This window comes from Nyctibius grandis, chromosome 17 (genome assembly GCF_013368605.1).
Source record: "Nyctibius grandis isolate bNycGra1 chromosome 17, bNycGra1.pri, whole genome shotgun sequence".
NCBI classification, from domain to species: Eukaryota; Metazoa; Chordata; class Aves; order Nyctibiiformes; family Nyctibiidae; genus Nyctibius; species Nyctibius grandis.
The window spans coordinates 7,231,514-7,257,513 of NC_090674.1; the positions used below are offsets into that span (position 1 = coordinate 7,231,514).

The 26,000-nt window shown below is 41.2% G+C and overlaps 1 protein-coding gene across 2 annotated transcripts; it reads right to left on the reverse strand.

The window, feature by feature from the left end:
* Positions 1-80: 80 nt before the first annotated feature.
* Positions 81-25,506, reverse strand: MMEL1 (membrane metalloendopeptidase like 1). 2 transcript variants are annotated; one of them, XM_068414505.1, is made up of 23 exons: positions 24,767-25,506; positions 24,466-24,629; positions 18,718-18,777; positions 17,704-17,865; positions 17,207-17,287; positions 16,631-16,726; positions 15,913-16,031; positions 15,160-15,225; positions 12,760-12,894; positions 12,055-12,144; positions 11,652-11,788; positions 11,308-11,401; positions 10,941-11,069; positions 10,560-10,658; positions 9,841-9,924; positions 9,501-9,604; positions 7,507-7,565; positions 5,296-5,415; positions 4,137-4,270; positions 3,734-3,799; positions 2,062-2,157; positions 1,522-1,598; positions 81-1,114 (listed from the first exon to the last, which is right to left on the reverse strand). In XM_068414505.1, the coding sequence occupies exons 1-23, from the start codon at positions 24,814-24,816 to the stop codon at positions 1,015-1,017; spliced, it is 2,322 nt and encodes a 773-aa protein (XP_068270606.1). In that variant the 5' UTR covers positions 24,817-25,506; the 3' UTR covers positions 81-1,014. The 2 variants fall into 2 exon arrangements, with proteins under 2 accessions (XP_068270606.1, XP_068270607.1); XM_068414506.1 differs by lacking the exon at positions 1,522-1,598 and having other exon boundaries at positions 1,000-1,114.
* Positions 25,507-26,000: the final 494 nt, after the last annotated feature.

Genomic DNA, 26,000 nt, shown 5'->3' on the forward strand with positions numbered 1-26,000 from the left:
TGATCGTTATATTAGAATGCTTACTGAGGAAAGCCAGCCAAAACTATAGTAAAATGCTTGCTGAATTGGCTACCGTGATTTTTTTTTTAATTAAAAATTAATACTTGTTACATTTTCAAGTGTAAATACTGTAAAATAACCTATGGGGAAATGAAAAGGCACAGGATTAAAACCAGCTTAATTGTTTCTGTGGATACATGTTTGCTATTTGGCAAAAAGTATTTTATACACTTTCTACAAGAATAAGCATCATTTTAAATATATCTCTGAAGGGAGGGACCCTGTAATTTTAACCATAACAACAGAATTTGTACTCCTAAAAATGTGGTCTTTTATCTCGTAATCCCTCACTTTAAGGTCATGTTACAGTTGTTCTTTGGAGCAGAGGAATCAGGTGCGGTAGGAGAGCGCAGCCGTGCGTTGTTAGCAGCTGGCAGCATCTTAACATACAGCTCACATAGCAAGACAAACAGCAACCTCTTACCACCAAGCAGTAATCAAAGTGCAAGTACACAGACGGCACGAGAGTTTAAACTAGCTCTAACCCGAATTCGGGAAGAATGCACCAGAAACTGGACCAGAATACTGGAAAAGAGTTCAGTGAAACACCTCAGACAGGTCTGCTGAGTCCCAGAAGGCGCAGTTGTAAGACGTTATTAAAATTATTGTTCCCTTCTGAAAAATAGATCCATAGTTGTTTGTTGGTTTTGTTTTTTATTTGAGTCTTTGTAACCCTGATGCAGTGTCTGAATAACAGTCGGGATGTCATTTGAAGCAGTCATTTCTGTTCCGGAGCACACCGTGGCTTTGGGCACAGCCCACCCGTCACTGACACCTGCACACTGCCCACGGAGCTGTAGGAGCTTCTGTGCTGTAGGTTCCTTGGTTCTCTCTGCAGTAGCTGCACCATCAGCCTTGGCTGTGACTGAGCGGGAGAACATCAGGCACGTCGTGGGCAAGAACTGCTGGCTGTGTCAGCAGAGCATGTGTGATGCTCCCCAGTGTTCTTTTTGGTTACCACACTCTGCATTTCTCTGCAGGATGCATGGCTGTGCCTTTTTTACAGTGGAACACCTCTGAGAATGCTTCAAAGTTCTGCAGAGATCCCATCACCCTAAACAAAGAGAAGGAACTTATTTACATGGATACAGTGCGTGGAGATTGTTGCTCTGGAAAACACAAAGCCAGGTCCATAAAGTGATTTAGAGTCACATAACTCAATTACAGTCTCGGAATATGGGATACTTTATGCAAGAAAAATACAGCTAATATGACTAATGAAATGCCAGAACAGAGCACACAGTAGGTGGGTTCTGGTCCATTCTCTATAGATTGGCAAATTTACCAGGCCAAGTAAAGTGTCCTACAAGCTATGGGAGAAGTTCTGGAAGTTAGTCTAGATTTATCTCGTCTGTTAGAATATCGCTGCTAGCGATGAGCCTCTCCCTCCTTTTGTGCTGTGTTGGTGCAACGGGTTGAACCAAGTAAGTACCAATTAGTAACTCAGTCAGTAAAACCCACCTGTATTTCAGAGGGCTGTGAACATCTGTCTTTATTGACTGGCTAGCGTATTCTGGTCTGTAGGAACCACACCAAACCTGGACAAGGAGGATTAATAATTAGTGGGTCAGTATTGAAGGGAATTCAGTTTGGGGACCTTCTCACTGTTTTTCAGTTTTTCCTAAGAGCTCTCCCAATTTGTTACAAACAGCTGGAGTACGTTTTATAGAGGAGGCAGAGCAGATACAATTATTTACTGATCAGTTTTTGTTTCATCAACTTCTTGGATCAAGATCTGATGCTTTGGGAGATATGTCAGCTCTCGATTTGACCCATGTGTTTCCTCAAACAGATAAACTTAAGTCTGAGAGTCTGAGTGTTTGAGAACTCTTTCCTCTAATCACTAAACCATCTCCTTAACGTCTGTCTTGAGGACCTTTTGATGATCAATGGTCAATCACTGTCCAAGTGGAGCTTGGGACTGATTTTCTCTCTAACTTTCAGGATAACCTAACTGATACTTCCATGCAGCATATAGTGTCTGCATCCTAGTGTTCTTACCTGGGCAAAGTTGAGGAAGAAAAGCTGTTTGTGGGACAGATTCAGTCCAGGCAACTTTGGCTCCTTCCCCTCCTGTTCCACCCATTTTAAGTAGGCCTAGAAATGATCACAGATTCAATCAGAGCAGCAGCAGGATGGCCTGGTCAGGCATGGTGGGTATTCTGAATGTTGTTTTGGGGTGAGAGACTTTAGTCACAAGGTCTATGAACGCAACATGTCTTCCCTTCTGTATTTGTGTAGTTTTTGTCTTTCTAATACAAACAGTACAGCTCATTTTATGAAAAAGCTGTCATCAGAAGTACTCTGTTGGCGTTTCTAGTAAAAAAATGAAACACAATTTGCATTCAGCTTCTTCAGTACATAATCTCTGAAGTGAAAACTGTGATAAAACAGGAAAAAATACCAAACTCTTACATAGGAGTGGAGTTCTAGATAACAGTTATTGTTGGCCAGTTGACCTTCACTGCAAGAAGCTACGCGTGTTCTTTATGGAGCCACCTCGAGATCTGGTCTGGATTTCTGCAGCAAGGTGGCACGTGCCGTTTTAGCTAAAGGTGTGCTGCTACCACGATGGACCAGTAGTTTGCTGTTGTGTCTCAGCAAGCAAGTGTGACAACGTCTGACTGCTAATATCACGTCTAAGTAGAGCTGGTGAGATATATTAAATCAATAATGCTACGAAGGCTGAATGCCCATGACTGCATTTTGAAGTAAAATCATCAGCTCTCACTGACTTTTTCTACAGGAATTTGTATCTGGAAATAAAAGCGTTAAGTCCGCAGTTCCATGGTGATGATTTTTCTCTCTTCAGGTAACTGCTCATACAATAGCAGATAATAACTTTGCTCAATGTTAAATCCATTACCTGCTATTGTTACACATTAATTGGCCAATTTTCTTTTTTTAGGTATATTGACATCACGGAGACAAGTTAATGTGTCCTCATGCTGGTTAATTGGAAACGTTCTGTTGCCTTATCCTCTTAGTTGCTGAGATAGTCCCAAAGCACACAAAACATAAAAGGTAGAGCTGAGGGTAAAAATACATTCAGCACCAAAGAACATCCGAGGATTCTGTATGCAGGCACTGTATGTCATACCACGCTACTCTTCCACACTTGTAATAGCTTTTAGAACCAAGTACATATTCACTTTAACGAAGTAATTAATTTTAATGGTGTTCCTCAGAGTCAGAATTATCAGTTTAGATTTCTGAAAATTCAGGATGTTCTTCTATAAACACCCTTCACTGTTGCCATATTCAAAACCCCAGAGATAAAAAGTTTTACCATGACATCTGCTAGGATTATTCATGGAAAAGAACACTCCATGCTCACACCTGAGCTCCACATGGAAAGAGCCTTTGTGCTGAAAAAGACCGTTCCTATTCATGACGATGGTTTGGAAAACTGGAGGATTAAAGGTACTGGACATTGTAGTACATTGGAGTACAGCAAGGAGAATTAGGTGGGCTTCTCCTGGGTGCCAGAATGCCAGTAATCCTACCCTGTGGTTGAATCTATGGGGATGTAAGCTTCTAGACACAGAATTGAGGCTTTAAGTTTTTGAATATGGTAACAACATGTTAATTGTCCATTTTTTAATGACAGAATAGGTAACCCCATTGCTGAATCCCAGGGGTAAAGTTAATTCACAGGATACTTGAAAGTTACCTTATAAGCCTGTCGGACTCCTCCATTATCTGCAATATTTTCTCCTAATGTGCTTATTCCACTGACCTGTAAAAGAATAATCATCCATGTATCTATAGTCAGAAACATTAGCAACCCTGAGAACCACAAGCTGAAGCACAGTCATGCATCACAGATAGACAGTCATGTCTGGAACAGAAGGAAGCAGTGACTTTGTGCTGGGGCAAAGAAAGGAGTGAATGAAAATAAAAAATTAATAAGGTGAAAGCTGTATCCCTAATTTACAAGAAACAACCCTTATATCTCATTTCCAGAACAATCACCCTGTAGTATGTGGGGTTTTATGCTTGTCATCTGTAGAGATTCTCCATTTACATTCATTATTTTTCCTTATAAAAAGCCAGCGGTGATGGTTTTTACTCACATTTTGCCTTCCAGCCAGCTCCCACGTGTAGTTCCCATACTGATAAACCATGCAACCAGACTGCTCCTTGAAATGCATAGCTGAGAAATTGCTCCACCAGTCAAACATATTTCCATCTTTATCAAAATTCCTACCTGTATGAAAATCCCAGAAAAAAGGGAAGTTTTGAGTGAGAGTATGTTAGAGCAACTGTTCCTCCAGTGTAGCCCCTGTTTCTTTTTAATGTTAAAGCTGCACCTCCTCCTCTCCTTCCTCCGTTGATTTAGATGGTCTGTGCTACAGAGATTTATCAGAAATGTTTTTAGCACAGTTGATTCTCCTTTGGCACAAGGGAATGAACACGAATGCGGTCCTTTCATCCCTATTCTCTATTTTTCCATGATTCCCTGTTCAGTCAGCAGCCCTGACTTCAGTTATAGCACTAAGGCCTAGTTTTATTTCAAAGTAGATTATGCAGAGATCATGTAACACAACCTACACCCACCTCTGAGGTGTCTCAGGTGCTTATTCTGTGTGTCCATGGGACAGAACTGAGGTTCATAGAGAACTACTTACTTTGCCACAGCAGGAGAAGGCTGTAACTGCAGTCATGGTGGTTGTGTTCTCAGCTCTCTGGCTGGAGCATGGTTTTTATTTGCTATGGATCTAGATTTCTGAGGCTATATCGTGTGCTTACGTGTAATCTGCACAGGCCTAATTATTATAAAGAAAACACATGTATAAGAAATTACCGGCTTATGGTATCAGAAGTGAGGTTTTGCCCAAAGCTATTTTACATAGCATTCTAGAAAGATAATAAAGTCAATTTCTTTCAAACATTTGTTTTGGAAAAAAAAATCTCCTGTGATTTCAAGACACTACTGACAGCTCTTCCATCCAAGAATGTAGTTCACGGATTTCATTTTACATCAGGAGCCAGCCTATCTGCTTGCATTGTATTTCCAATCTGACGGCGCTTTTCCTGGGAATTGTCATTGACTCAGTTTATTTTTAACATCTGCTTGCTCCTTGTGTGACCTGTACTGCTCCCAGGTAGTGACTTAGCGGGTCCGTGATCACATGCACGCAGACACCTCGGTCACAGCACTGTGTAACTTTGATTTCCTACAGTGCAATGGCTGCAACTGAAAGAATAATAATTTCTCAGTTATCGTCTCACCGTTGTCGTCAAACCCGTGAGTAATTTCATGCCCAATAACCATCCCAATGCCTCCGAAGTTCAGGGCTTGTGGTTGGTGTTTGCTGAAGAAGGGGGGCTGGAGGATCCCGGCAGGAAAAACTGCAAAGAGGGGAAGCGAGAGGGAGATGCTGTGAGGTAGCTTTATTTTTGCACACTTTGCAGACAAATTGTTTGCTCGGTTTAAGGACCAGGAAGGAACATAAAATATAAAATGATTAGGAACAACATCATGCCTCCTCATGTGAAATTGTTTCTCTTGATAAATAGAAAATGACAAGTTAATAAAGGTTTAATTTAGCACATCTGCAACTGCAATATCTCCTTGTTTGAGAACCAAGCATCATTTACATTTCAGCTTCAGCCTAATTTGGTCTAGAACGTGTGCTGCAGTAAGTCAAGAACACAAGGTTTAGTGACTGTCTTTTGGAGATAAGTACAGGTTGTGTTTCAGAGCCATTTTATAGGGGAACTAATGGATGTTTTATTGCTTTATTTTGTTAAAGGTTAGCAATCATATGCTGATTACCAGCAATACTCGGTGTGTAGAACATGCAGAGTAGTAATTCCTACAGGCCACCAAGTCCACCTGGACGCCAGTCTGGGGCGGGGGGGGGCAGTAGGAGGTCTACCCTTCATTCTGCTGGCAAAAGCCTTATACAGAATCAATGGGATTCAGCCTTCATCCCCTGTACATAAGATGAAAAGCATATACACTTCTAGAGGAATTAAGACTGCAAGCAGTTCATTCTAATAAGATACTTTCTAAGAAGTGAGATATTGAAATTATATAGCAAATATTTCATTTAGACATAAAAACCTTTTTGACTATATAGAAGGTTTTATCTGTACAATTTTGGGGAGAAATATATAAGACAGACTGCAGTAAGAGAGAAGCAGGAAACTGAAAGTAGTGTGAAAAATGATTTTCCTCAAACTGGAGACAGGAAAAAACAGGGTTTAACTGTGGGTTACACTATTGTGGGTAGCTATGCTTGGATTTTTGGCTTGCATATTCATCTTCAAGTTGCTTAAATCAGTTACTTCCATATTACTTATAAGGGCAAAGCTGTAGAGGAACCAGGCTTCTTTAAGACCCAAGTTCCCTGCCTGGAAAGCTGGCTCCCAGCTGATTGCGATCAGCATAAAACCACAGTGGATAAATAGGGAGCCTGAGCTTGCCTAGGAGCACAGCTCCAAGCTAAGATGAACTAGCAGGCTGAAGGAATACCCTGCTATGGCTGAAGGACTGGTCACAGCTTTTACTGTACCTACAACATGGAGGTAAGTGCAGCTGGGAAACAGCTCTTTCAGATGAGGCTAGAGGGCTGAATCATGAGCATTTTGGATGTTTCTGCTTTTAGTAATTATCCAAGTTTTCCCTCGTGACTGTTGGTTGGTTGGGTTGTTTTCCATTTCTGGCCTTTGCCCTGTGAGCAGGATACAGTTGCTGTCTGGCCTAAAAAAGGCACGGATTTTTCCTCCTATGGTATTTGGCAGTACTTGGATAGTAGATCTTGGCAGTCTGGGAGTTTGAATAAGCACTACTTAGTAGAAATTATTTGGCTCCTCTCCTGTTTGAGGAGAATTCAGCAGAGACCCTACAGCACCTGCAGGCTTAATCTGAACTTCTGGCCACCTGCACCAGCTCGGAGAGCACGGGGGGCCAGAAAAGTTCCCTGTGTCTTAAGTTTGAAGATCCTCTCTGCTAAGATACAAGAAAGGACAGCCTAGCACCTCTGCAAAAACTCGGATCTGACGTTCAGTAAGGAGGGGCAGGTTCTTTTAGTCTGGTATGCGTCTTGACGATATAATTTCAGTCCCATCTGTGCAGATAGCAAACTGGAGAGCTGCCCATATGTTTATCAGGAATGTGGCAATATGAGTACAAACAGCTCAGAATACACTGTGAGCATTCTCTGCTCTCTGAAGCTGGCGCTCGTATAGTAGCAGTTACTGTCTCAGGCTTTCAAACATGAGGCTGTTCCAGTTACAGTATAGAAACTCTGCCTGCCAAGGGTGGGGTGGGGGGAAGCTGAATATCCATCAACAAAGTGACTGCTTGAAAAGAACAGCCCAGAATTGCTGTAAGGGCACAGGCAGGTTTGCCTCTGGATAGCAGACCTGCACCCTTGTGGTGCAAAAAAAGATTAATTAGTTCCATGCAGCTGTTTAAAATTGTTGGAAACCTACCTATCTGGTTCCGATTTGGGGAATAGAATGCATTGACCACTGCAGCTCCAATTATCCATCTAAAAATAAATGTTGTACACAAAGTTAGTCATGATTTTTTTAGGCATTCTTTTTATTGAATTATTCTTGTTTAAAAAATGCAGGCTGCATGTAAGGAAAGGACTGAGGTAGGGAAGAAGGGTGCCATTGAACACAGCTGTAAAGAAATGCTAATAGCAGGAAATAACTGGCATATCATTTATGGGTACCTTTCATCCAAAACAAAGCTAATTTTCTTAATTGCAATGATTATCTAATAATATCAGCAATACTAGTTATATGCTTTCCTTCAGTTTAATTAAACAGTGATCTGGAGTGATACATGGTTTTATGTCTCCTTGGGGAAACCCTCAAGCTGGAGAGACATCCCTAGAAACATGTAGTTCATTACATGGAAAAAGTGCAAATTATTGGTATTTCATATATCATAAAACTACCAGGCAAAGAAGGCCTAATTCATGAATCCGTGCAAAGGTTCCCACAAATGTGCTTTAAACACCACCTAGAATGAGCAGAGGCACTGGGACCTTTGGTAAAGGGCTGCCCTGTGTCCCTGCAGACAGCCTGTAAAAGGCAGCAGTGAGCTGTAACACAGTCTGGGGAGTAAGAACACCAGTGCTATCAATTTTTGCTATGAAGAGCACCATGATTGATCCCTCAAGAAATGAGGGAGCAGAAAAAATGCTGTTATTTAGCTGACGGATCAGAAAACTCTCTTGGTGAATTATTAATCAGTAATTCACTGGAGGTTTCGAAGTGTCTGCATTGTGGGCTCGCATTCTGAGTTAGCACCACCTCAAGGAAGAAGGATAGAAAAAATGAATAGGCTTTGCAACAATTAACTAATGCTTCCCTTTGGAGAGTTTTTGTTTGCTTGCTGATTAATAACTCTGTGATATTTTATGTTTTGTGAAGAGGTGTTTGAAGTTCTTATTGGAATCTAGTTTCCTTTGTCTCAAGACATTCTCTTCCAGCATCACACAGGCTGGAAGCCTACTAGTGAGCAACGCATCAAGTTGGCATTAGCTTCCTTCCTTCTGCCTTCCATCACACCGTACCTGTCACCAATGTATCCAGGGGTAGCTTTGCCAGATAGCTGTGTTGGAGGTGCCCAGCTCAGGAAGCTAACTGGACTATTAAAAGTTCAGATTGGCTAGCTCATAGCTCTGGAAATCAGGTCCTATTTCAAAGCATTTGTTGCTGCACATGCAAGCCAGGGCTTCTGGGATGTAGCCATGTCATGGACTTGGCAGGAACCCAACTGCATTTGAAGGACTGGTGATGTGGAGTAATGCTTCTTACTGGTTAGTGATACCAGCTGCTTACTTTGGAGCTTTTAGTAACAATTTCTGAACATGCTACTTTTCTTTGGCTGTTTTAAGACTAGCACTAGCTGATGATTTGCCAAAGAGTGGAGAACTCTGAAGTAACAGCTGGGGCAATACAGGCGAAGACTTGAGACTTACTCAGGATGCCTTCATGGAGTCAAAGAAGGGATCGTGAAGCAGCCAAACCTGCACCTATGGCAGGAAGTTCCTGAAAAATACATTTATACTTTACTAGGGGCAGTGTGAAGTAATCGGCTGGAAATGGACATATTTAGATCTGGTGCTCAGCTTCCCCCAGATTGGGCACATTCCCAACAGAATCCTGGCCAGAATATTTTAAGCTTTTTTCCTCTGATTATGAATTTTTATAAGTTCCATGATATTGCTTATCTCATCTTCAATGTAATATCTGAGTGTGAAGCAGCTCGATGAAGGATTAGAGAGATTCCAAGAGAACTGGATGAATTCCTACTACAAGGGGTGATGAACTACTTGTTTAATTCAAGGAAATAACTTCTAAGATCTCGGACATAAGCATTCTCAGCTATCCACAACATATGACTTAAGCACGATAACCCTTATTTCAGAATTTAGATCATGTCTTTGGCATGCAGTCAGGAAACTTACACGTCTTGGTCAACTCTCTCTCGAAGTTTTTTCAAGCTCTTTTGGGCTCCAGCTCTCAGGTTTTCCAGAATATTTTCAAAATAATTGTGTTCACTGAAGTTTAACTAAAGAAACAGATATCCAAGTGTATTAGTAAGCTGTGTGGAAAGAGGAATTCCTCATGCCACTGAATGTACCTTCTAAAAAATGTTTTGATTACAAGGTATCACTTAATAGTTAGCTCTTTGCACGCATTTATTTATAAAGTGTTCAACACTATAACAAAGTATTCCAAGTGGCAAGAAAATAGGTGTAGGCTTTTCTATTGAGGCACTTACTGAGGCATGCACAGCATACTTACATTGGCATATTCCTGATCGAGTTTTTCATTCTGATCTTCCAAAATATAATCTGGATAGCCAATTTGTTCTTTAATTGCCATTGCCTAGAAGGAAAGAGTTTAATGTTTCCTCTTAATTGTGGGGTTTTTATTGGTGGTGTTTAAGTTTCAATACATTTAACAGCTCAAATTCTTTATTGCAATTTTTCCACCAGTTTGTGAGAAACTGGATGCAAATATTTAAAGACCTTGTTCAAATGCACCCTATTGCCTAGTGAGACTTTTTAATATGGAACATACAGTCTTGACCTCAACTCCTGGTGTCCAGCCACTATGGTAGACTTCCAGACCCTACAGCACCATCCAGCAGGGATTGGGCTTAACCCTCATTTAGTGCCTTTTTCATTTTTCCTGCTATTGGAACAGTGCTGATGTCCCTAAAGTCAATGAAAAGCTTCCCTTGGGGGAGTACATTGTATTCAGTTTCCATTCTAGTTGATGCATTGGGTGCCATCTTCTTTCCTCATTTATAACATGGGTCACAAGACTCATTAAAGGAAATAAAAAATGTACTTGAGCTAAGGGTTAAAAAGAAAAGGACAGTGTAATAGGATAATAGATAACAGGATAGTGAACATCATTCTAAAAATGAGAGGAAAAAAGCTTTGAATAGTGATGCTACAAAATTCCAAAGATTTCATATTCATGACAGAATACTGAAGCTCCTTGTTATCTCTGACCTTCTCACGAGCTTTCTCTTTAGATGCCTCATCCATCCACTGTAGCTCATCTAAAGTCTCGATGAATGCTTCACGGATCTTATCTATTAAATCTTGGACCTAAAAGACAGGCAGTATGAAATCAGTCATTTACATGCTATTTTTCCCAGGCACAGCTAAGGAGGAGTGAAAAGCTTCCTACTGAAAGATGATGTCCCCAGGTTCTATGCTCTAAAACATGGTACTTGGCATTTAAAAGAGCATCACAATGAGTTCTTAGGCCTTCTGACTCTTGGCTGATTGATATCTTTAACAGACAGACTAGGTTGGGTGATCAGACGGAGGGGAACGGGCACTGTAGACACTGTGGATGTACAATAGTGTGAAGGGTAAACTACATACCATCCTCTTGCTCTCACCAGCAAATGTCTCCCTGACATACATTGCTCCCACTGCGTTCTCCATGTTGTTGTTGACGTAACTCACACACTCCCTCCAGCGGGCTTCCTCCAGTGTTGTCCCATAAAGGGCCTGCAATGCAAAACACCATAGGGTTAATTCTGCCTACACATCTCTCCTAAATCATTGCCTAAAAAAGGAGGTTAACCTCAGACAAAGGTTTCCCTTGTTGTGGTTGCCGTTCTCTTAGATTTGTTTGGGGATTACATGACATAATAATGTCATTGTATCGACAAGGACTTAATTTGGTGGCTGTGGGACTCTCTTCCAGTACTATGCTCTACAGTCTCTTTAGGAAGAGAGCAAATACCTTCCTGTAGCTGGCCCGAGCATCCCTGAAACGCCGGCTCAAGCTGCTGACTCGATCTATCACCAACCGCCAAATGAGGTAGTTCTGGATGGTGCTGTGTGGGGAAAGCAAAGCTGAGTTAAATCCCCTGTAAAAAGCAGCACTAGTGCAGCCGGTGGAGGGGGATCTTAATTTTGAATAGAGATAAGAAAGCAAATGATTGCTGCCAGTCATCAGTTTCACAGCATCTACAGGTGACTGCTCTTATTGAACAGGCTGGCTAACTGTAGAGGCATCCAGACTGAGGACTGTACAACCGTCTCTGTTCAGGGATTAATTTCTTGGATATTTTCCAGTTTCTTTACCTTGCTGAGTACTTTGAGATAATTGCTTTCAGCTCTTGCAGATAGGGCATGCCATACACAACAACCTCTTCTTCTGGGTCAACCTGAACATTTACTGAAGACATGACACCTTGGATGAAGAGGGTCCAGTTAAATTCCTAGGCAGACAGGAAGACATATAGCAATGCCAGGTGTTTAAGTGCCTTAGTAACTGTCTGGACTTCCTACAGTCTACAGGATTGAAGGTAGTTGTAGTGTTCTTCAGTAGAAAAATGCTTTTTAAGATACTCCGAAGACAAGATTACAAATGGGAATGATTTTATACCTCTCTTTGTTGCATCACTGATAAATTCACAAACCCATTACCAATTGGCATGGTAATAAGAGGAGGCTGAAAGTATGAGACTGCTCATTAAACACTTACGTTCAATGCAAACTTCTCCTGTAGTTCTTTTAAGGTCATTTTGTTGTACAACAGGGTTACGTCATGCCTTTCTTCCGCTGGTGTAGTTGCCTGAAGACATTAACAAGGTTATTACTAGAATCAACTGATACAAGTGTCAATGCCCAAAATTGCATGCATGTGCATATATACACATTCAAATAATATGTGAATAAAAGTTTATTTTGGAAAAGAAAACTCATTTGTTGGTCTACAATGCTGCTTTCTGAAGTTCAGTACAGGAACTCAGGTCCCCCTCCCTGATTCAATAATGTTTCAGTACTATATTGAGCCAAGACGTTCCCTCTGTCCTCCTTAGAATGGAAGACTAAGCTCTTACAGATTTTTTTTAGGGTGCTGTAGATGTAGGATACAAGGGAGCTAGACCTGGTGTTATCACAGTGTATGTTTAGCAGAGGATAGATTACCCTGCTTTAGGAGACTTCAAAAAATAAACATGGCTAGCACTAGAGCAGACACGGCAGCAGTGTATACAGTAGACATAATTATACACACAGAGGCTCTGATTCCTGGGCTGCTCACAGCACAAGTCTTCTTCTCCCTGCTTTCTTCTAGGCCATGAGTTTTCTACTGTGTTGAAAACTCCTGCCCAAAAGAGCAAGAGACTCTCCCCCTCACCCCTTGGCCCCCCCAACATCCTGAGAAGCTCTTGATTTCTGTACTCACATTTGCAATCTCTGTTTCAAGCTCCATAACCTTTGCCATTTCTTCTCGGACAAAGGAATCCTCTTTAGACATATTCTTGTCTTCCCGGATCATTTTGGCGATGGTGATCATGAACTGCAGGTAAGCTTCTCTCACCTGCACACCAGAAACAGAACAGGCGTGCAGCATTGTGAAGAAAAGGTTTGCTGTCTAGCACTTCTCATTCAGCAAACCATTCTTTTTGTTATTTTAGCTTTACAGTGTGCAGTGATAAAGTTTGGCCCAGGGGGTCACAGCCTCTGCCCTTGTCTCCAGTGCAGTGTTTGTGGTTTTGGTTTGGTTTTTTTAAAACTATAACAGATACTACTGCAATACCTAGGACCTCCGTTCATCCTGGAACACCTTACAGTGCAGTTTCCAGCCTCAAAATACACAGTAAAAGCAACACTTTCTGCTTCCCTGTGCAATCCAACTCTCTGGCATTCTGAGTTAGAATTACTACTCTGTGCCTTGAGTTACACTAGGGGCAGAGGGATCCTTACTAGCCAAAATACCAGGGTGAACATGGAAGGTTTAAGTTCTCTGAAAGTAATACCATAAATCTTCTAAACTCTGTTTTTACTGTCTGAAAGAAAAGCTCTGTCTCGGATGGTTCCCAGTGATACCTTTGCTTTATTCCTTAATAGGAGGGTAGGGCTATGATTTATGCCTCAGAATGGACCTTGAAAAGATATTTGGCTGCTGAGGGAGTACTGATCTCTGATACAGGAAAGCTTAATGCTGCCTATTCTTCTTGCATGCTTTTCTTCCTCCATAGACCTTGGAAACCAGATAAATACAGTAACTGTTGTGAAATTGAGTCTGGGCACTTACATGATGATGATTTGTGTTTTTAGGCTGAATGCTGGGGCCTTAATCAGGCCACACTCCCCCAGGCCTCAGTAGGAGTTTTGCCAAAAGATGCTGGACTAAGCACAGGGGGAGTTTGAGTCATCAGAGTTTGGTTCATTGTCTGGGGGAAGTGAGCTGTTAAATAGCAAATAAAAAGGGGTTGTGTCTCCTCCTTTTTCATTCAGATTAAAAACACAGCCTTAACCCTTCTTTATAGCTTTGAATTAAAACTGTATTAAGCAGTACTGGTTTTCTTTTGCTAATTTAGGATTGTCTGGGTACCGTACCTGATTTTCTACCTCCTACAAGTCAATTTAAGTCTGACTTTCATGCACCAATGCATAACTATCCCTCTTTTCTACTGTAACTGCCACCATATGGGTGAAACTTGCAGAATAGCATCCTAGTTACAGCAGGTATCCGCAGTTCCCAACACAACTACATGGAGATTGTTTTGTATCATGAGATGGATTAAACAAGATGGCCATTTATAAAGGTGTCCCGAAGGTGTGGGAACAAGCTCATAAAAACTTCACAGGACTTTATTTTAGACTATATTATATACGAGAATACAGTCAAATACATTGAAGTGAGAAGAAAGCTGGTCTCACTGATGCTTTCATCTGCCTTTACAACCACTAGATGAAAGTCTAAAATGCTAATTGTCTCTCTATTCCCTTCCACTTGTGTTAGGAAAATTAGTTTGATGTTAGGCTGCAAATCCTCTTTGTTGGTATGATATAACTAAGGAAAATAAAATGTTCTAAAGCAGTATTTTCATATTGGAAACTGATAAATTATCTGGTTATGTTTGCAACAGCTTTCTGTGTATTTACAGAAACCCTCACACTTTTGCTCTGAGCACTGGCAGGGAAAAGCAGCTAGAAAATAATCTCTCACTATTTTAATTTAATTTTGGGGAAAGGGGAGGAGTAAGTGGCAGCAGATTCTTACCAGCTGAGTATCTGTTCCATTAATATAGCTTTTGCTGCTCCATGTAAAATGCTTTATTTTTTTAAATTTTTTTTCCCCTGAATGAACACATGAAAAATTCTGAATATTTTGGTGTTCAACAAAATGTATTGTATGTTCAAATATGATCCAGTATGACAATTCTTCTCCCATATCTATATGCCATCTTTCCAGTACCTTGTAAAATAGCAGCCAGAACCAGTGGTTTTAGAAGATGACATAAACAAATCCAAGATAATCTGCACTGAAAATGTGAACCTATCCTTCAAAATTAGGGACTGTTTCAAGCTATAAAACATGATTTTATTTTCCCATAATCTTCTCATCTGTGTGAATGGGCCAGTTCTGGGGAGGCTTGATATTTACACAGTTGTTCAGTCCTTTTGTAAACTTTACAAAATTTTGGCATAATTAGGAAAAAATGTAGCAATGAATGTCATGGTCTAATTCTGATTGTTACATAACATGAAGATTCATATATTTGAGTTTTCCAAAACACAGGGATTAGTAATAGTTGTTTTAGTAGCACAGAGTAAATAAATTACGTGGAATACTTACTCTTTGATAGTTGCCCCCATTAAAGTAGTAATCCCTGGATGGCATTCCTAAACTTGGCTGGTCAATCTGAAGGAAATCAACACATTTCTTTAGTTAGGGATGAACAGGAACTGGGGTTGGCCAAAGGTATCCTTGAAAGGCAACACAAAATGCCGCACGTGCCATCCTTTCAGTGTTGGAATGACAACAGTACCTCTTACCAAAGAACTCTTAGCTTTCTAGGAACTGTCGTGAGATGGAAGGCACAACTTTTGTCTCTGGATTTCTAGCTAAGGACAGGATGGACACTTAGCATGGGTTGTTATGCAAAATCTTTCAATAACCCTTGAGATCTAAGAATAAATTTAAGTGACTTAAAAAAGAAGTTGCTTGACTTGAAGGCTAGACTTCATGCATAGCATACATGAACAAACTCTGAAATACTATTTACATGTTTTAAAAACATGGTTCCCTGCTGTATATTAAACCTCACCATCATTTTGCAAGTCACAAGAAATTACAATCCTTAAAAGCTGTAAATCAGCAAAGGTCCATTGATTTTTATTTCTTTAACTGAAACAAAAACTATGCTGCCATAAAATGTTTCCCAATGTGACTGAGCCAGGTGTGCCACTTGGGGTGCAGAACTGTTGCATACATTTTGCCAGTATTGTGCATACCCACTGACTTATGGAAAGCTAATCTGTGTGCAGTGTAAATAACTATCCATTATGATTCTGGCATATAAATAATTCCCTGCAATTTTTATCTTACATAAATGATGTGTCTGCTGGAATCCCGGTCATCATTCCATACAAACATGTCAATGAGGACACGTTTGTTAAATCTGGAGTTCATTATGGAGAGTTTTTCTTCCATGTTCCAATTTGGCTCTGGGAGATAAAAGGGAAAATATACATCATTTATCAATATGTATCAGGATTGATTAATTTGTTTCAGCAATAAGCTTGCAAATGATTCTGTTCAGAATCAGACTGGATGTGATGTGAGTATCTGTACAGGACATTCCTATAGTGGCTAGAAATGGCTAGACTGTTCTTACTGGCCTTATCTGTCTTGGTGATACGTCATGAGTAAATCATTTTTATATATATGCAATTGCCCATGTATAGTATAAATTGCCATGACCTTGCCTAGTTAGGCAGTTACACTCCAAACCCTGGTTAATACAAAGCATTAGAACACAGCCATATTGGCTATATTGCTTTTGTTTTCATTATTTGTGTGGGTCCTTCAGGTTTCCTGTCTTAAAATATACACTGTTCATGAATTATATCTTATAATATGGGTATTACATTTATACTATTTCATTTGTACAGATTGCTGCATGCTAAATATATATGATACCCTGTCTTTTTTTTTTAAAAAAGAAAAAGTTAAAGTGAAGGATCTAATACACTGACAGTAGTCCCCTAAGTGCAGTAAATAATTCTGACTTAACACTACTGAACTCTTTCAGGCAGAGCATTACCTTTGGTCTTATTCCAGTCTGCTGAAGCCACTGGCCAATCTCCAACCACTGTTAAGGCCTCTAGCAGAGGCAAGGAATCTCGTTGCTCTATAAGACCTGAGAGAGAAAAAACAAATATACTATATTGTTTTCGTAGGAAAAAAAAAATAAGAAAAATAGGTAATGGGCCTAACAGATTAAATCTGAAAGTGAATTTGCCACAGCAGAAAATAAGAGATACCATGAAATCATCTGTCTCCTACATTAGTCTTCAGAAAAGTAATGAAAATACTTCAGTACTCGTTTTGACTGAATGTGTTAGGAAAGGATGACATGGGACACCTTTTGCTTTCAGAAGGGAAGGCTTTGCACTGATACCAGAGGCAGGTAACCAAGATCCATCCTTTCTACATCCCAGAACGTGTATATTGAGCCTTAATGATGTACCAAGGCATCTTCATTCATCTGAAGATCAGCTTTCCAGGCAGGGCCACGCAGATCAGATAGATATTGATGGGACTTTTGCTTAAAAGTACATTGGTACTTTTGTATATTTGGTATTGAACAAGAGAATCAATGGAACAAAAAAAGACTCACTCTCATTCATGCATGACTTGTAAAGTATTTTAGCCTTCTGAAATGCTTCTCTGTCCCCTTGATCTGAAGTCTCCAGCACACCTGGGGAAGGAACAGTTGCAGTGAGATTTTTGCCCTGGCGAGCTTTGATCTTTTCATAGAAATCACTGAGAAGTCAGGGCTATAATAGATACTTGTTACTGTAGGCTTCAATTACCGTGAAACTGGAGTGCTTTTTAAAGGAGCTATTAATGGAAAAAGTGTCAGGAAGAAGGACATGCATGCAGCTTGTCCTGCTCCTTTTGAAGTTAGTACCAAATCACCTATGGCTATTTTTTAGTGGGAACAGGATGTTCCCACAAAATGGATGTAGTAAGAGATATAGAGATTAAAGGACTAGAGGAAAAAATCACAATCAACACTTCTCTGGAAGTTTATTGCTCTGTATGATGTGTAGTAAATAACATCTGAAACCAAACACAAGTGCATAACCAAGGATAGAGTAGCCCCATTCCTACCTTTCAGGATGATCTCCAGCTCGTCTCTCAGGATGTCAAAAATGCTGTATCTGGAGCTAGTTTCTGGAATAACATGACGGTTCAGCCAGCCCCCACAGGCATACTGGTAGAAATCCTTGCAAGGATCAGCTGTTGGGTCCATATTCTGAATTATTCTAGCAGCTAGGTATCAAAATCAGAGAGTTGAATTCCACAGGCTGCCCAGTAATCTCTGGCACTACCAAAGACTGTCAAGAAGGTGCTTGGCAAGAAGGCACATTGCTTATGCTGCTCATAGTGGATAGGATTCCTTCTCATGTATTACAACTCAAAGGGTCCTATTTTCTGCTTAAAAATGCAAGGAAGCATCTGACAGCAGACATTTGCACTGCAATTGTACTGCTTTACAGGGGAGCCTCTGAATGGCAGAATAATGCTCCCACAGCACAGACCACGCTGCCCAGTGCTCTCTCTGGGGCCCCTGCTTAGGTACCTACCTATGAAGTGAGTGTTTCCAGGGGACAACTGAGAACATCTGTGCTGGAGTCTTACCTCGCTCGATTGCATGTAATGGAGGTGTACAAGTAGATGCCAAAAATAAGGTGAATAGCCCCGTGTGTAGAATGCATTCTGAGAGAGAATTGGGTCTAAGGGGACTCTTAGTGTGCTCCATAGATATAGACTGCGTCGGTCAATCCACATCTTTGTGGCTCAGGCCACAGCCAGAGAACTGTTGACCACACTGGCAATTTTCCTGTACTACTTCCTTACAAATGACACTCCTGGTGACAAAGAAAGCATGCAATGGAGAAGTAAGAATAGGGATTTTTGCTCAGTCTTTACACACAGAACTGTATTTGAAGACAGCTGTACTTGCTGCTTTTCACAGTAGCAGCAATGTGTAGGTAGCCCAAGGGAAATTTCATTCCTTTTCAACTTCAATCTTAAAGCCTGAACTACTGCTTTTTCAGGTTTGACAGAACAAACACGTAAAACATCACCTCTGCAATAGTCATTCATAGCAACAATCATTACCTGCTGTAACACATCCAGGTGTGGTACAGATGTTGCCTGAATTGGTGCCATAGTGAGTGCCTGTGGGGAGAGGAATGAAAGCAGATAATTGTTTTGGAAAGAACTTGCTACCAGTGTCCCTCGCCAGCAGCCCAACCTCAGTGGCTGCAGAGGGCCTGGATGTGAATTCACAGCCACAAGTTCTGCTACAGACTCGCACTGAAGCTTTTGTACAGGAACACATAATTTTTTTATGCTGAGTACCAAAGTGGATGTGTTTGTGATGCTGGTTGTGTCACTCTTGTGTGCTGTTCACTACAGAACTGGAAGGGGAGGTATTTAAGCACCCCAGCCTGATGAGTGGCCTTGGCCCTGGGTGCAAGAAAACTAATTTTGGTGTTTTAATTTCCCATTTGTGAAACTGGACTGGCTTAGTATCTGCTTCTATTAAATAGACAACTACTTGGTTCCACACTGGAAAACACAAACTTGATGTCCTTACTTTCCAACAGGATTAGCCATGTTTTTAAACTTTTTTTTGATCCTTACACTAGGATGTTTGCAGAAAAGAGTTACTAAAAAAATTCCTTCCAATGAAAACAGTGTTTTACATGAGAGCAAACAACATCACAGTAATTCAGACAGAAATAAAACAGTGGGGAAGAAAAGAGGGCTTTGAAGTTCATCAGTGGAAGCAACATAAAAAGCCCCCACTGTGATTGGGAATGTAACATTCAGAGTTCAGCCTAGTGCTGTCGTGCTGCGTGGGAGCAGATCTGCATTACAATAACTGCAGGCTTTATTATAGTTTAGTGTCCAGCAATCTGAACACGGGATGAGCAAAATAAGTGTAACAATGTGAAGCTTCACATACAGGGGTTTAGCTTTTTTTTTTTTTTGTACTGGATGAAGCTAAACCAAATTTTTGGAGTTTCCTAAACTAATAATTTAAAAAAGAAAAAAAAAAAAATAAAAGCCCAGAGTATTTCCAAGCAAAAAAAAATAATTTTGGGGAAAAGAAACTAGTAGTTCAAAGGCACATGGAAATTCTCCACAAAGGAGAAATAGCAATGGGCAAGGTGAGAAAGAGATAGCTGTACTACAAGGCTGCTGTATTTTTTCTCATCATTTCTCAGGGACCAGGCAAGACTCAAATGAAGCCTCTGTTCTTTTCTTTTCTTTGTTTTGTTTTTTTTTTTTAATCAAAGCTTCTCTCTTTAATACAACCTGACAACGTCTAAGTTCAGTTTCCGGAACCCAACTGCTTTCAACAAGATTCTAACTCCCCACATTCAAAAAGCCCTTGTGATAGTGAAAATGTAATTGAGCTGTATAAGCAGGGAAGCCAAATCAGGTTTGAAACCTGGGTCGCACACTCAGGGCTCTGAAACTCTGCCACAAAAACCAGACAATTAGAAATGGCTGGTGAGGGGCTCTCGGTTTACGTCTAAAAGTGGCTCCTTTGTTTTTCTATCAATTATCTCTTTTATGCCTCAGTACCATTCCTGACAAAGAACCAAGCCAACCTGACTCTGTAGGAGATATGACCAACACTGCCCTGTTTTACTTCACAATATATTTGTTGGGTATTTGCTCACTTGACTGAGGCTCTGTGTACTGACCCTCTTTAACTTCAAATAATTAGAAGCAAATATAAAATGCCCCTTCTAAAGTCTCAGCTAGACAGCTCCATGCACTTCATTTTCTCAAATGACTTTGCTAGAAACAACTGCCTAAGTTTTCAGTATAAATATAGGTATTTTTCTATATATTTCTTTTTCCTCCCTGGTTAAATATTGCTGAGAGGTTGAGCTATAATGACAAAGACTCCTGCTTTGACATCCATGGACAAAGACTGCTTGCAAGCACAAACGTGGGAGTGACAACTCGGGTTAATGTTCTACAAAGCCTAAAAGCTGAAACAAAACAAATGTCTAGCAGGATTTAGATGGCTGTGATGGGAAATTTCTGAATGTAAAATCATAAGTAGGACATGGGCTCATGTTGGACAATAACGACAACAATACTTCTCTCTTCTCCTATCAAACCTTACCTCCTACTTGTCTTCTCCCACAGCCAAGTTCAACTAGGATCTAGCATCTTACAACATTGTTTCTCTTTTAAAAGTAATCACTCCATTTTCCCACCTCCTCCTTCTGAGCTGGGAAAATAAACCCTTCCTTGGGTAGACCTTTTAAAACTATCAAAGAGGGATGTCAAAAGAACAGAAATGGGCCAGAGATTTCATCACTGGAACTACTTAGTGCAGTACTAAGATCCTTCATGGCGCTCAAAATTCAGGACCTCTACGGTGTCACCCTTGCCTTTACCTAATTAAGAAAGTCATACTCTTGCTGTTGATAGTCTTGTAAGTAGGAAAGAACCAATGAACCCCCTGCAGACTGAAGCTTTCCTCACTTTCTGTATGATAGAGCACTGTCAGAGAATTGGTAAGGGAAGCTTTAGTGGGGCTAAATAAAATTACCTTAGCTGTGGGACTACTCCAGATGGAAGAGAATGATGGAAAATAAGTACTCCAGGTGCTACTTCAGAGGTCAAATGCTCACCTGAAAAATAGCAGATCTGGGACGTGCTTCAGACCCCACTGGATTGACTGTAGAGAATTCTATTGTCTTGATTTGACTTTACAAGAAGCCACTGAACAGTATTGCATTTACTGGTCAGCAGCAGGATATAAGAGCTGAGAATTGTAGAGCACTGTAGTCTTCTTCAGCAGTTCGTCTTTTGAATGACAGGTGGGTTTTTTTTAAAATACAAGTTGCTTTTCACAGCCTTATTGTTGTGTAAAAAAATAACTTCAAAAGTGAAGCAAATCATTCTGTACAGTCTCTGAAGCACACAGTTTGTGTTTGGTGTTTTCCCACTGTGTGTTTTGAGGACCACAGATGGCTGGGGATGGCACACGTGGAAACAATCAGATCCACAGTTGTCATCAGGCAGCCAAGTGTGAGCTTTACCTTTCAGCACCTTATCTCCTTCTCACACAGATCTCTGCAAAGTGCTGTCAGCACTGCAGGCTGCCTTTGTTGCTATTGTAACAGTGAATTGTTTGCAACAAGTAATGAAATTGCCAAATTTAGCTTTTCTTCCCCTGAGAGGGCTGTCTATACCAGATGTCAGCATCTTCAAATGGACCCCATAACACAAGTGTTTGGTTTTTATTCCACCTTTCTTAGGATTTCTTACCTATAGTCTTATCTGTAAGCATGGCTGAAACAGAATTTAGCTCCATCTGAGTAGACTTGAGAAGAGTCTTGCCACCCAAATGGCATTTCAACATGACTTTTGTGTTAGCTGCCGCTTCTTTAAATTCTCAGTCTCCTTTGAATAGATGCCTCGTTAATGAACATTCACCAAGTCAAAGAATGAGTAGGCATCGGTCTAGGAGACAGGCCAGATCTCGGGCACAACCTTTTCTTAGTGTGCCAGTGACCAGTTTAGATATTGTCCCTAGTCAGCAGGTTCTTGTGAATCTGCTATTCAAGTGCATGTTAATTGCATTCACAGCATAGGAAATGCAGGAGCATAACACGGCTGTTTGAAATCCCCTCACAGCACAAGGTGCTGCTTAGCCCAAGTGTTGTATTTCTCTTTGTTTGTTTGTTTGCAGCCTGCCTACAAGGGCAGAGCGTGGGGGCACAAGCATGCCCTGCAGCTTTGTGACAGCCCGGATAAGAGATGGGAATAGTGACAACCTGTGGGGATGCGGACACAAAAGAAAAAAAAATCTGCAAATCTTGTGAGAAACCCTACAAACCTGGAAGCCAGAAAGTCAATAAAATATCAATTAAACTAATAACATTACTTTTGAGCAGTCAGGAACAGCGGTTAGGTGAGAATGGAAGTTGTTTGTAATAAGCTGTCTGGAGAAGTCGCTGACTGTGACTTGATGTGTCAGCTACCGTCAATTTTGAAATGTTCTTCAGGCTGTAACCTTTGCAATAAGTAATGAGATCTGGCGTTTAGTAAATATTTGTAGAACAGAGCTGAGAAAGAGCTGTGAAAAGGCTGCAGAGGTCTATGTGTGGGTGTGAGGGAAAGACTGAGAGCATGGTGTAGTCAGTGTCAAAAACGAATGACTTCAGTTCTGTCTGCTTCCCTTTCTAGGATTACCCCAATATTACTCTGCTATTCTTACTATATTTTCTTTTAGCTTATTTAGACGAGGTTTTATGGGTATGAAACCTTCTTTGGATGTCAAAAATCCCCAGACTGCTGCTAGAACTGTATAACTGCTTTGCTGTGAGAGCTTCAGTGTTGTTGTCTGGGTACAGAGCTGCACGCTGTACAGGACAAGCAGTACATCAGCTCTGCAACCACTCTGCACTCAGTTTGCTCAGGAATGTCTGAAGCTGGGAAACATTTCCAGTGAAAGTTTAATTGCTGATATGAGCCTGCAAAATATTTAGATTTTGGAGCTGTTTTCTCACAGATAAGCCTTTCATGCAAAAAAGGGTAATAGTTAGCTCTTGCTTTACATGCACAGACTCTTCCCATGGATTTAGATGAGATCCCAACGTTTGGGCAAATATTAATACCTGAATTCCGATTTGCCTGAACCCAAGCAGCAAGATGTAGAGCAGATTTCTCAAATCTCTTATGCATGCAAGCAACAAAATTCTGCATAGCTCAATATTTTGATACAGAAACTTCTACCCTAGGACCTAGCTCTGGGGAATTTCTTTTCTTCCTGTCTCCTGAGCTAATAGAATAAATACAAGCAACTTTCTGATGAGTATTATGAATACCAAATACTCAGATTTCATCTAACACCGGAACAAATGCTGGTAACATTCAATTGCTGGTAGCAAAGAGAGTAGACAATAAAAAGGCTTTTCTCATGAATTAATACTCAGAATTGTGCGGTGTTGTATTTTCAAGTGCTGAAGAAAGCTGTTCACTTCAGGCAGGGGATGCAGAGACAATGTAAGGAGAAAACAATGCCTTGCTTTAGTTTTGCTATCTATACTTCTTCTATTCTCTAGTGTTTTAGCAAAGCTCTGAATCTGAGAGGCATTCATGGAAATGACAAACGTGAGGCAGGTGCTGCTACCAACCACATTGATTGATTGCTTCACAGAATTTTTAAATAGGACTTTGCACTTGGTGTGCTAGTGGGAAAACTCAGTTTTGAGAGTAAGCATGCTCTGCAGTTAACCTGTTTGGGCAAAGCACCTCCAAGTAATATGCCACATTGTCAGGTTCCTGGCAAGACATTTGCATGAAAGCCACTGAACCAAGGCTCACCTAGAGATCAAACTGCCTGATGTAACATTAAAAAGTCTCCCTTTCCTCATCAGCACACTGGCATTTTTTTAAAAAGCTTTCACATTGTAATAAGTGATCTCCCCTTTAGATCTGCTAAGCAGCTGTTGCTTTATAACTCCTGGCAATAACGGATCTTGACTCAGGCTTCTGTAAAATAAGGAAACATCAAGCCTTGTACACAGATGCACAGACACACACACCTTCCTCTCTAAAATAGTGCAACACTTTTTTACCTTTGCCAAAACAATGTGGAATTCAATAAAATGCATAGAATTAATTAAAAACAGAATCTTACATTGCATAATTTAGAAATCCAATGCAATTCTCTCTGTGCATGAACTCGAGACAAGGCAGAGATAGCCAAGTCCCTCACGGAGGTGACCTCACTGTCTCCCTGTATTTTTGTTTTCATTTAGCTCTGCAAAAAGACTTGTATGTTGTTTGCAGAGGGAAGAGGAGAATTAGTCACAGGTTCCTTACCTCTGCTGCTGGCATACAGGATCACCAGGGCGACCACTGCACAAGTCATGAGGAGCAGCAAGACAGCCAAACCAATTGCCACAAAGCTCCAGGATTTCTTCCCAGATTTTGTTGATTTCTCCACAATATCCATTTGACTTTCTGATTTCCCCATTATTGTAACTCTAAATTGAGGAGAGGAGGGTAAGAAAGAATTAACAGCACAGCTAAATCAATGTAGGGATAAATGTATGACAAATCAGGGAGAAAAAGGAAGTAGAAAAAAAGCAAAGATAGATAAAGAAAACTTCCAAATGATTACATGTATTTGTCCATTTGATTGTCCGCAGATTTGCCAAGCTCATTCTCCATCTCCTGTGCCCACCAGATTTCACTCAGGGTGTGCTGCTGGGGGGCTGTTCTGGACTATGCCACCCTAGGCTCGCAGTGGTGCGGTGTCCTAACTTCAGGAGCTGCTTTGGGGAAGTATGGAAAAGTCTCATGACCAGGTTGGGCAACTCCTTTCTCCCAAGCAGGGAAGGAGGGGAAAAACTGCCTCCTTCCACTCCCCACTTGGAAAAGTATCTTGCTGTTTCGAAGAATTTTCCTCTGTGGATGTGAGTAGGTCTGCAGAGCTCTTAGCAGTAGAATCCCAAAAGAGATCCTCCCAGGTGCAAGTGCCTTTGAGCTGTGTCCGCTCCGTCCTTAGCAGAGATGAAGGGTTTGGAAAGCAGAAGGCTCCTAGAACACGTGTCAGCTCCCAGGGCTGCAGGAGTCTGTGACCTCCAGCTTCTCCGTCTTCTCAGAGCCATGCTCAAACTTCCGAGCTCAGCCGTGTGCGGTTCCCAGCTCCAGGCTCCCGAGCAGCAGGGGGAGGAGAGGCTGCAGCCCAGCAGCAGGCAGGGCTGGGCGCTCGCAGCCTGCGAGCAGCACAGGCTCCGCTCTGCCGCAGCTTCTCCTAAGTTTCCTCGAGCTTTCCCGAAATCTGCCAGCGGGTTATTCGGCAGCTGCGCTCACAGGAGCGTGAAGGCAGAGAGGTGCAAACCTACTGAAACCCTCCGGCTCTGAGAACGCTGGCAGCTTTTGGGAGCGATGTATGGGAACAACTTCTTTGAAAACACACTGATTTATAGATTGTTGCAGGTTATGCACAGAATTCTTTTACACTGCTGCTTGGAAATCCATCTGGTAACAACTGGGAAAGGCAGTAAAAGCAAGGGCAGGATAGGCATGTGATTTCCCTTGGATTTTGTTTTATTCTTTTCCAGAACTGACTTTGGAATGAGGGAGAAGCAGGCTTTTGTTGTTTTTTCCCCTGCAGGCTGGTTTATTGAGCCAGTGTAACTTGCTGCCAGAGTTCACACTATATAAATTTGAAGGTGGGTCCCTCTCTCCACCTGAGTGCTTCCCCAGCACTCCCGAGTTTTGTGTGTGTTCAGGAGGAAGTACTGGGGGCAGAGCAGGGATTTTTTTATGGCAGTCCTGTTTACTGGGAACGTACACGCAGAATGTTCCAAGAATGCCAACACAGACCTGTTTCCGTGAGTGGGGTAGGA

What these genes read in the sequence shown, in the direction of transcription:
- MMEL1 (XM_068414505.1), bottom strand. Translation starts at nt 24,816, where the DNA reads ATGGAGAATGAGCTTGGCAAATCTGCGGACAATCAAATGGACAAATAC. An exon ending in ACCTGGATGTGTTACAGCAG is followed by an intron (nt 17,866 to 18,717) that starts GTAATGATTGTT and finishes TTTGATACCTAG; the next exon opens with CTGCTAGAATAATTCAGAAT. An exon ending in TCGATCAGGAATATGCCAAT is followed by an intron (nt 9,605 to 9,840) that starts GTAAGTATGCTG and finishes CTGTTTCTTTAG; the next exon opens with TTAAACTTCAGTGAACACAA.